We start from the raw sequence: 12,111 nt of genomic DNA on the forward strand, positions 1-12,111 counted from the left end.
TATTACTGCTGACTACTACTCCATTCTATGCAATGCACACATCACATTCATTTATGCATTTATTTGTTGATGAACATTTTCGTTGTTTCCAGTTTGGGACTTTTACAAATAAAACTGTTATGAAAATTCATGTATTAATGTAAATTTTAGAGGAGACACATGCCTTCATTTGTCTTGAGTAAATACATAGAGGTGAAATGGCTGGTTCAAATGGTAGATATATTTTTAACTTTTTAAGAAACACCAGAAAATTTTTGAAAGTGGTTATTGAACTTTACATTCCCACCAGCAGTGTATGAGAATTCTTGTTGTTCTTCGTCCCTGCCAACAATCGGCCTTCACAGTCTTTTTAATGTTGGTCATTCCAGTGGGCATGCACTAGTATCTCCTTGTGGTTTGAATCTGCATCTCCCTGATGACCAATGGATTGTGAGCATCTTTCATGTGTCTATTGGCTGACCATTCATATATCTTCTTTTGTTAAATGTCTCTTCAAATCTTTTGCCCATCTTATTTTTAACTGATTGTTTCCTTAATATATTCTGGATATCAACTTTGTCAGATACATGTATTGCAAATACTTCCTCCCATCCCATGACTAAACTTTTCATTTCCTTAATAACAAAAGTCAATTTTGGCTCAAGCTGTTTGCTTTCTTTCATCCATAGTACATTTTCTTATGTCCAAGTATCTTTGTTTCTTCAGTAAAACCTACACATGCAAAACCAACACATGCAAAAGATGTTGCCTTGGACCTTGTCCTACAGCAAAAAGCAAAGGCTGCTATCCAACCTCATAACTAAAATCATTAAGCTAGGGGAAACTGACAAGACATGGAAACCATTATTTGTTTCATTGGCACTTGGATGAGAAGAAACTTGACTGCATTGAGCAACTACTATAAGCAAAGAGCTTATGCATTTATCATCTTGCTTAATCCTTACAACAACCCTATGAAATAGGAAATCATATCTCCATTTTAAAGTTGAGAAAACTGAGGCTCAACTGAGGTGACATACCTAAGTCAAGGTCTCCCATTTGTTAAGGCAGAGCTAGGATTCAAACCCAAGGCTCTCCAGTCCTAAATAAATAATGTGCCTATCAGTGCCCCGAGCAAGTTTATGGCATTTTAATCTATACTATAGTATAGTCAGTCACCCATGCCCTGGGCTATCACTATAATACAATGGTTCTCAGAGAATCCCAGAAATGGTCATTTTAAAAAATGCATATATGATACTCCACTGACCTCTCCAACCACACACACACACACACACACACACACCCCCTCCCCATTCTCCCAGGTGAAAATGATTAGGAAATAAGAAACAAATAGACTTTAAGACAAGAATCCTGACACCACCCAACAGAGATCTGATGAAAGTTCTTGGTAATGCTTGCATGTGATTTTAGTCAACACTGCCAGACAAGGCAGCCTACTGAGCCAACACCTCCGTCTGCCAGATGGAGACATGCACCTGGTGGCTCTGACTCTTTGTCATACCCTTATGTCTGCTTGAAAAGGAAGTCTGAGTAATTCCCCAAGCTTAGTGCATTTCAGAGTATTGGATGAGCATACCTTAAGAAAATCTGATATAAGAAACCCACAGTGGCTGAAAAGACAAATTAAGAAATAACAATTCTTGTAGCAAAATTATCCCTCACTTTTAATACGTTATTTAATACGTTATTTCTTGAGAAATGCAAGGTGTTTGTTTATGGGTTACATTCACACAAAGAATAGATAAAAGAAGAACAAGTATTAGAACTCACCACCCATGGTAAGATTCATGAGAAACTCAGAATATCTCTAAAACCATAATGTCAATGAGAAAGCAGGACTTGATTTACAAAAATTTGTTTTACATAAAAAGACCAAACAAGACTTTTTGGCAATAAGATATTAGAATTATATTTAAAACAGTACAGTGTACCAATAGTAGTGTCCATTTGATGAGGGATGTCTAGGATCCTTAACTATCCTGAACTCCCTTTCTTGACAAAGAAAAGACTAGTTGAGTTTCTGCAAACTGTGAAGTGCTATTCCACCCATTCATTTATTCAACAAATATTAATGAAGTCTTACTTTGTACAAGGCACAGTTCTAGGTGCTATAGAAGCATCAATCAAAAAACAGAGAGAGAAAAATCTCTGTCCTATTGATTTGTCTTGAGACATTAAATGAGTGAGTGTATATAAAATCACAAGACAGTGCCTGGTACATGGCAAGCACTTGACTACATGTTAGCTATTATCTTAATTTTATCATTCTAGGCGTTGTGTAACAAGAGAGTGCCCGAGGGAATGACTGAATCCGGAAGGACAGCAGCACAGACAGTGTTGTGCTCCCTCCTGCCTGGAACCCAGCCTGGACTGCTTGTGCTGCCCATTTGGCCTGGAATAAGCAAGAGGAGAGGCAGACCCAAAACACTCCTTTTGGCTGGTATGCTGCAAATATCATTGGTGTTTCTTTTTTTTTTTCTTTTTTTTTACTTGTTAGTCATTTGCTAAGCTAGGAAATTAATCTTTGTAGCAAATCCTACTAGATGGTTCCAAAGGGAGATATCAGCTGCCAACTTCCCTGGCCAACTACCTCTTGGACTCCTTCACAAAAAGAAACTTTGCTTCAGAGACAACCAAATGATTTAAAAGCAAAGCTCCAACCTAACCCACGGCCAGGTGTGATGTAGTCACACTAGGCAATTTCATCCCATTAGCTGAAGTAACCCATGTGACAGCCAGGCACTACTAGATGTGAAGAGGCCAAATGAGGGATCCACAACTTCTGTGCTCACACAATCTGTAATGGCAAACCAAGATTCATGGTGCAATGACAGGAGGGGCCCAGGACGCTGCTCCAAGAAGCTTATGAGGGGGCTCCTTGTTCCAGGAGAGGCCCCAGGAAGGTGTCTTGAAGATGACAAGCAGAACTTACCAGGGGAAGGAAGGCAAGAGTGTGAGGGGTCACTCACTGGGTGGGGGGTGAAGAGGGCTCGTAAGAAAGGCCACGGCAGAGGGAGTGTGAGCGTAGGATGGGTGTGGAGGCCCATGGGAGAGGGCAGAAGAGCCGACAGGTGAGGGGAGACGGCAGGGCCAGGCAGGGGGAAGGTGCTCCATGGCCATAGGAGGGAGCTTGAGTTTTATCCAGTACAGAAGACACTGGAGGGGCCACAGGAGGGTCCCAGTGGGAAAGTGGGACTTCCGATTTCATTTCAAGTAGAGGGCTGGTGACTCCTGGAGAACAGATTTGAAGAGAGCCAGGCTGGCTGGACTGGGTGTGGGGATGGTGAGGGTCCAGGAGAGATGACAGGGAGGAAGCTTTGAGTGATTTCAGTTTAGCAGGTAAAATCAGCAGGATGTGGTAATTGGTGGGATGGGGGGATGAAAGAGCGTGTAGGATGTGCCCCATCTAAGCACATTCCACACGTGAATTCATTTACTCCCACCATGACCCTCTGAAGTAGATACTGACACTTACACTCTGAGGGTATTCACGTCCAGGAAATTTAAGTAATTGCCCATGTGCCTGGTAAGTGGAGGGGCTGGGATTTGAACCCAGGGCAGTTAGGCAACTGTCCACCCTTCAGTGAGTTCACTCCTGCCCCTCCTGTGAGGCACTCAGCATTGGTCCCTGGGTGGATTCAGAGGGCACAGCGATGCACAGGCCTGGGGGGCACAAGCAAGGGCCGGGTGAGGCCCACTGAGTTTGCAGTGCCGTGGGATGCTCGAGCAGGGGTGTGGAGCAGGCAGGGCTGACCTGAGATGAGGAGATACCAGGTCTTGGAGACTGAGAAGAGGCCCAGGGACGGGAACCAAGTTCCACCCATCTTTAAGGGGTGTCCCAGAAAGACAAGCTCAGGAAAATGGTGACCTGCCACAGGGTCACCACACAAAGGGACTCTGTGGTCACAGTCAGTGAGTCAGAACGCAGAGGGCACCAGCATGTACATCCTGTGAGACCCAGGCGCCAGGTGCCCACTGCTGAGACACTGCAGCTGGCACCCAGCCATGGGAAGCATCCTCAGATGCCACAGGCCCCGTGGAATGAGGCTAAGCAGCTCACCCCAAGCATAGGCACCTATGGCCACAGACAGAAAGCAGGAATCCCACCTGGCAGGATGCCACTCAGGCAGGGCTGCGACCGTGTGGCTGCAGGACCCTCAGGGCCTGAAGAGGCATCCGAGGCCCAAGGGGTGTGATGAAGGCAGGAGGGGAGGGCCACGCCACCTCTGGAGAGGATGGATGGGGAACACCCTGGCTGGCTCCTCGCGGCTGCCCCTAGTGCTGCTCTCCCTGAAGCCCCCAAGAGACAGCCCTCTCCTCACCAAGCTGCACTGCCCAGCACTGAGCAGTCAGTGGCCCCATCGTTTCCGAGGGCAAGCAGGCTCCCAAAGACATCAGGCTCTGTCCTCTTCTTGGCTGAGAGCAAGAGAATATGAGTAGTATGAGGTAGGCCAGGGGTGGGCTCCATGAAGCCCAGCAGGTCCCCCTGTTTCTCGCCCATGGAGGCGGCTGGGGAAGGAATGGGGTAAAACCTCCCCTTGAGCCATGCCTGCCGGCCGACTTGTTACTGTCAGACGCCAGACAGGCATAGTAAGAGCCACGTGGCAAGGTCCACGTCTGACTCAAGCCCCATAAACGGCCAGGGCCTAGCCAGTAGGGCTGCCAGGTTTAATATAAACAGAAGACACCCCACTACATTTGAATTGCAGGGAACCAATGCATGATTTTTAGTTTAAGTATGCTATACATAGACTGAAGCATTATGTGTCGATTACCTGCAATTCAAATATAACTGGGTGTCTGCATTTCACCTGGCAACCCTACTGGCAAGGTGTCGCGCAGTTGCTGAATATAAACACATGCGCACTGAAAGAGCTATGCTCGCTCATGTCTGTTACCTGCCTTTTCACTGCAAAGTGAAGTCTGACTACTCATGTTTTTGTCACATGAAATGGGAGGAGAAGCAGGGGCAGCTGACCTTGGCTGGTGGCCTGTTTCTCCTGCTAATCTAACTCCAGACCCTATACCTAAAGCTCTGGACTCCCCTTTTGCTGGGGCAGGACTGAATGCATTGAATAAACACCTACCCAGTCAAACCTCCAGTTACCCAGACCCTGGACTTTGAAGCCAGGTGACTAGCAGCTTATGTCCATGGGAAATTGGGAGATGGGACCTATAACCAAGGCTTGATCACTTTAGTAGACAGAGAAAAAAAAAAAAAAGGCAAATAAAAGGTGTGTAAGGAGAGGTAGTTAGCATAAAATTTTCTGATTATACAACTAACTTTATGAAGCTGTTTTCTCACAAGCTGGAGGAGAAGCAGCAGGGACAAGAAACCAGAAAGAAACAAGAAACCCAGAATATGTCACAGAAAATGCCAATTTCTCCCTGGACTTGTTTTAAAATGGAGATAACTTCTTCTCCCCACTGCCTTCCTGGGGATTCTTATGACCAGATTTTCCACAGGTTAACTCCCTGATGTGAGGGTAGCTGGAACAGAGGGAAAGAAAGAAGTGGAAGGAAGGGTAGAAGCCACAAAGCTATGTGAGCACACTGAGCTAGGCCAGAGACCATAAGGGCATGGAGGAGGGAAATAGCTAAAAAAATGATGGTTGTTTTCTTACGAGAACCAAGGAATCAAAAAGTCAGTAGAATGACATCTTTAAAGTGCTCAAAGAAAAATAAACTATCAACACAGAATTCTATATTTATTGGCAATGTCTTTTAAAGAAAAAAAAGGAGAAATAAAGACTTTCTCAAAAAAAAAAAACAACTGGGAGGGATTCATTGCTAGCAGATCTATTCCACAAAAAATGTTAAATATGTACAAATATGATATCAGTTAGAAACCTGGATCTACACGAAGAAATTAACAGTGTTGGAAATGGAATGAACTGAGGTAAAATAAAATTCAGTTTTTCTTATGTTTAATTGCTCTAAAACATAACTATGTAAAAGAAAAAGAATAACAATGTATAGTGTTTTGCAGCATATTTAAAAGCAAATTATATGACAACAATAGCACAAAGGTTGGGGGGAAGAACTGGGAAAACACTGTCTAAGGTCCTTACTCCACATGGGAAGAAAAATATAATATTATTTCGAGGTAGTCTCTGATTCATTAAAGGTGTATATTGTAAATCCTGGTTCTACAATTACAATATTTTTAAGAATAAAATAATAAGTCAATAAAAGAGATAAAATGGAATTATAAACTTCAATCTACCCAAGAACAGTTAGGAAAATGGAAAAAAGAAACAAACAGATAGAAAAAATAAAAATCAGGAATCAATATGAAAATTTTAATCCAAACATATCAATTATCACTTCCAATGCAATTGATCTGAACACAACAGCTAAAAGTCAGAGATTGCTAAAATTGGATAAAAAGGCAAGACCCAATTATATGTTGTTTACAAGAAACCCACTTTCATGCTATAGGTAGGTTAAAATAAAAATGTGATGAAACATATACCATGAAAACTACTAAACAAAACAAACCTGTAGTAACTGTATTAATATGAAAAAATAGACTTCAGGACAAGAAATATTTTGAAGGATAAAGAAAGAAAGTACACAATGATAAACAGTTCTCCAAGAAGAAATAACAATTATATGTATGCACCAAAAACTACAACAAAAACCTTCAAAATACCAGTGTTTTTATCATGAAAAGGTATTGGATTATGTCAAACGCTTTTCTTGCATCTATTGAGATGATTATGTGTTTTTAAAATTTATTTTATTAATATGGTGTGTTACATTGTTTGATTTTTTTTGTATGGCAAACCAACCTTATATTCTTGGGATTAATGTCACTTGGATATGAGTATAATCCTTTTTATATGTTTACTAGCATTCAGTTTACTAGCATTTTGTTGAGGATTTTTACATCGATATTCATAAGTGATATTGGTCTACAGTTTTCTTCTAATGTCTTGCCTCATTTCCGTATTGAGTAATGCTGGCCTCAAACAAAAATTTGGGAAGTGTTTTCTCCTCTTCTATGTTTTGAAAAAGTTTGTGGAGGACTGATATTAATTCTTATTTAAAATGTGTAGTAGAATTCACCAATAAAGCTATCTGGACCTGGGCTTTTCTTTGTGGGGAGTTTTAAAATTATTAATCCAATCTCTTTACTTGTTATAGGTTTATTCAAATTTTCTACTTATTCTTTATTAATTTTTGGTAATTTGTTTCTTTCTAGGACTTTATCCATTTTACATATATTACCCAATTTTTGGCATACCATTGCCAATAGTATTCTCTTATATTCCTTTTTATTTCTGTAAAGCCAGAACTACTATCTGATTTCAAGACTTATTATAAAGCTATAATTATAAAAATGTCTTAGAAAAGACACAGAAAGCAATAACCATAAAGGAACAAAAAAGGATAAATTAGGCTTAATCAGTATTAAAGTTTTCTACTCATCAAAAAACACTATTAAGAAAATAAAAAGGCAAAACCTAAACTGGACAACAATATTTTCAATAAGTATATCTGACAAAGAATTTGTTTCTAGAATGTATAAACATCTCTTACGAAACAATCATAAAAAGACAGCCCAATTTAGAAAAATATGTGAGGGATTTAAACACATCCTTCACAAAGAAGACATACAATGGACAATGTGCATGTGAAAAATAGTTCAACATCATTAGTCACCAGGTAGGTATGAATTTAAACTGCAATGTGATACTATTTCACAACTACTAGTCCAAATATAATTAAGAAAGAACTGAAATAAATGTTGGTCGAGGTGTGGAGCAACTGAAACTCTCATACATTGCTTGAGGGAGTGTAAAATGATAGTACCTGTCTGAAAAATTGACAATTTCTTATAAAGTTAGACATTCAATTACCAAATTACCTAGTAAGTCCTCTCTACTTATCTACTCTCAGAAAAACGAAAGACTTGTACAAGGATATTCACTTAGGCTTTTTCATAGTAGTTAGAAGACTGAAAACAATTCAAATGTCCCCCCAGTGGAAGAATAGATAAACTGACTGTGGCTTATTCATTTCATGTTACTATGCAGAAATAAAAACTAAACTATTAACAACATTGAGGAATATCAAGACATTATGTTAAATGAAATAAAATGGATACAAAAGAACACATACCATGTATTAATAATGCCATCTATATCAAGTTCAAGAACAGGCAAAACTAAGCAATGGGAATAAAAATCAGAAAACTGATTGTCTTTGCTATGGCAGTGAGGTAAGGGCCGACCATAAAGGGACCTATGGGAACTTTCTGGGGTTATGGAAATGTTTGATGTTTGGTTTCAGTGTTAGTTACACAAGAGTATATGTGTGTCAAAACTCATTGCACTATACACTAAAATCTGTGCATTTTACTGTATGCAAATGAAACCTCAACAAACATTCAGAAACATTTTAAGTAACAGCTACTGGATGTAAGTGCTTTAACTTTTCTTCTAGGTGGCATGGATTGATCTTGGTGTTCTTACCTGAAGCTCTGCCTGCAAGATTCAGAGTTTGTGCATTGTGGAATACTGACATGCCATCAGCCTGGCCTCAAGTGCAGTAATAACAGCGGTGTACCCACCAACCCTGCCCAGCCAGGCCAAAAATGCGAATTTCCAGGTGCACTTGCTGCTATTCTATTCAATCCCTGACTCCTCCCTGCCCCCCCATAGACACACACACACCCCTTTACCTACCTCTGAAAACTTTACTGTAAATTAGAACCTTTATCGGAAGGTAAAGAAATTTTAATTGTTGGATCTATTACTTTTAGAAACTCTGGAGAAATGCTGGTTGGGTCTTCTCAAATTCTTTGGTTTCCATTTATCTGGCTATACAGACGGTCAAGATTCGGACCTCGTTGTTAACCTGGGCTTTGGATTTAATCACAGACTCTTTCCTAATTACAGTTAGAAGGTGAAGTCCTGTGCCCGCCTCCCCTCTGAATCCTTATTAATGCCAGGGCATCCCACTCACCTTGAGAGAGAGCAAGCCCCGAGAGCCATCTCACCTGCTGGCGAAGGTCAGAGCCAAGGCCGTGGCCAGGTGAGGCATCAGCCGAAGAGTCTGCGTTTGGTGCTCAATGATCTTCACCTCTTCTTTGGCTTTGGGCCCAAACTGCCTCCGGCTAGAGAGAATCAACAGACACAGTGTTTACCAAAATCCAGTCGGCAACTTCATGTCCAGAGCTAAAAGAGCCAGCCAGCCATCTGCCTTTCGAATACCTTGGAACACAGAAACCTGAGTCTCCTACATTGTGGTTAAGACAATAGGATAGCCACAGTGTCTGAAGTTAGCCCAACAGAAAGCTGTTTAGCTCTTCTAGAAATTACCCTTCTCACCATGGAATATTTTTAAAGCAACTTATCTATCTAACACACAGAGTAATTTTTACTCCTTAACATTTACATGACATTTTATAGTTCCAAGTGCCCTATGATCATTAATTATTCGGCTTTACTAAGTTAGTGACATAATTAATAGGATGGGAGCGATACCCTAGAACATATTTCAAAAGGACATTCTCAACAAGGAGGGCGACGGTAACCCGGGAGCTGCTGTCAGATTCACAGGCGGGTCATTACTTTCAGCCACCCAACCCCCCCTGCAAGTCTTCAGGGAAAAGGCGCTCTGCACCTCCTGCCTTAATCCCTGCGCCAGGTAGACAGCAGCTGCACTGCACTTTGAGGCAGCTATGTCAGGTGAACCAAGGCTTTCCTCGGAGCAATTTATAAAGTGGCATGGGATTGTCCCCACAGGCAATGCCCACGGACAAATCCTGCAGAATGCCGGAGCTGCAGACTGCAGAGTCCAGGCCTTTTGTAGAGGTCACCCTCTGCCCCATATAGCGCGATGCTCTACAATCCTGCTTTCGGCGCTATCCTAATTTTGCACAGCTCCGAGTTTAATGTTGATTTCTGAAAGAACATGTCACACACACGTGCACACACACATGCACACATGCATGCACATACATGCACACATGGTGCTGTATTATCAAAAGGGTAGGGCAAACTGTGCTTCGGACACTAGTGGGGTGAGGATACCCATCAACCTCTCAAAGAGAGAGGAAAGGATGAACAACTGTTTTAAAAATTATGTATTTGATAAAGACTTTCTAAAACATAAGTTTATACCTCAATATTGCTTTTATCTGTAATGAATAAAAAGCATCACAATCTTTTTATTGCATAAGACATTCAGGATTCACAACCTGGCCCTGTCTTGTGGGGGTGAGGATATACACAACAAGCACACGCAGGGACAGCTGCTTGCAAGCACTGTGAGCACAGGCTTGTTTTCTAAGAGCACAGACTTGCCCCACACACAGTCTAACCAACCCACAGATGGTTGGGAACGCTACCTCACCCTGCCCTTCAACCACACTCTCCCCTCCATCCTAGTGTACACCCAACCACAGCAGGCCCTGGCTCCAAATGAGAGGCTTGACAGCCTATAGGGAAAACTCTCAGCTTTTGCTTAATCATGGTGAAATTGACAAAAAAAAAAAATCATGGACCCAGTAACAGTGGCATCATAATGTTAGGTAATGGCTATGGGATTTGTGTCCCTCCCAAAATGCATAATAATTTTGAAGCCCTAATCCTCAATGTGACTCTTCGGAGATAAGGCTTTTAAGAGGTAATTAAGGTTAAAAGAAGTCATAAGGATAGGGTCCTGATCTGATAGGATGGGTGACCTTTTAGGAAGAGGAAGAGAGAGTGATTCCTCTCTCTCCACACGCATGCACTGAGGAAAGACCATGTGAGGACACAGCAAGAAGGTGGCCCTCTGCAAGTCAGGAAGTGAGACCTCTCTAGACACTGAACTTGCCAGCAACTTGACTTTGTTTGGACTTGTAGTCTCCAGAACTGTGAGAAATAAATTTCTGTTGTTTTAAGCTACCCAGTCTGTGGTATTTTGGTAGAGTTGCCTGAGCTGATTAATATAGTCATTTTACAACTTCCATTGTTAAATGCTGGGTTATACTGTAGCTTTACCTGTGGTCGTTGTGGCTAAAATCTGATCTACCAAAACCAGACACGGCCACATGCAATCCACTCCTCTGGGGGACATCTGTGTGTCTGCTCTGTACCTGAGTCACACTAGGCGCTGAGTGTCCCCAGGGTCAGGAAGGCCAAGTCCCAGCCTCTGAGCACACGGCCAGGGACATGGAGAAGACCCAGGCAAGGCAGCATGTGCAGAGAGAGCTCTGGGCACAGCCCTGTGCTCCCACCCCCGTCAGTCACCAGCATTTCATCGTGTGCTGCCAGAGCGTCATTTCAGGACACTTTACCCACACAGTGACAGAAGAAATCGATCTCAGCACCTTTTAGGTTTAGTTTTGCTGAAAAATTACTACAATAGCAATACAGTTTTAAATAGCATCCCATCAAATGTGCTGTTTCTGTGAGTGAAGTCTTCACCTTGGCCTAGTACACAGTGACACTCAACATTAGTTGAGTGAATGCAAGAATAGATGAGATTTGCAGACAAGGAAATGCAGATAAAGCACAGCAGAGTGGCCCACTCAAGACCTCAGGGAAGGTCTTTGGATGTCAAATCAGACCCCTGACCTGTTGTGCCTCAGTTCCCTCATGTAGGCACACCATGTAGTAGTCCCATTGTCCCATTTCCTCTTTGACCCTCACAACCCAATTGGGTGAGAGATGCAGAGCAGAAATAGGCCACCAAGGGTCCACACCTCACGGGGCCTTTCACTGTGCTGACAGGAAGGAGTTACCTCCTCCCGATCCACTGCCAAGTTACCAGGCAATTTCACAAGAATCTGAATTTCCAGCCCTAGGAAGATCTGGCAACCCCGGACCTCATTCTCATGATGGGATCTGCCAGAGTGCCGGGGCTTCGTCAAGGCACAGCTGTCCCCTGAGGTCCCCAGAGCCCCTCCACCCGCTGACACTACCTCCTGGCCTGGGAAGCACTGAGTTTTCAACTCCTGCTACAATGTGTGTGTTTTTTTTTTCATCCAGAATAAATTTACATCGGCTTCCTAGCTTGTTAATTATGTTCTGTGACTGTGATGTACAGCCAAGCGCAGGCACGGTGCATGAGTCTATGGATTTATTGGGAGAACTCCTAGGGTGCGCCGCA

General features: G+C 42.4%; 1 protein-coding gene across 1 annotated transcript in view; it reads right to left on the reverse strand.

Annotated features, from left to right (window-relative positions):
- ACOXL (acyl-CoA oxidase like) overlaps nt 1-12,111 on the reverse strand; it is a 315,044-nt gene that overhangs the window by 150,929 nt on the left and 152,004 nt on the right. The window contains exon 11 of the mRNA XM_012742778.3: nt 9,011-9,127. Coding sequence (XP_012598232.2) covers nt 9,011-9,127 — 117 coding nt within the window. The remainder of the gene's footprint in view (nt 1-9,010; nt 9,128-12,111) is intronic.

This window comes from Microcebus murinus, chromosome 3 (assembly GCF_040939455.1).
Source record: "Microcebus murinus isolate Inina chromosome 3, M.murinus_Inina_mat1.0, whole genome shotgun sequence".
NCBI classification, from domain to species: Eukaryota; Metazoa; Chordata; class Mammalia; order Primates; family Cheirogaleidae; genus Microcebus; species Microcebus murinus.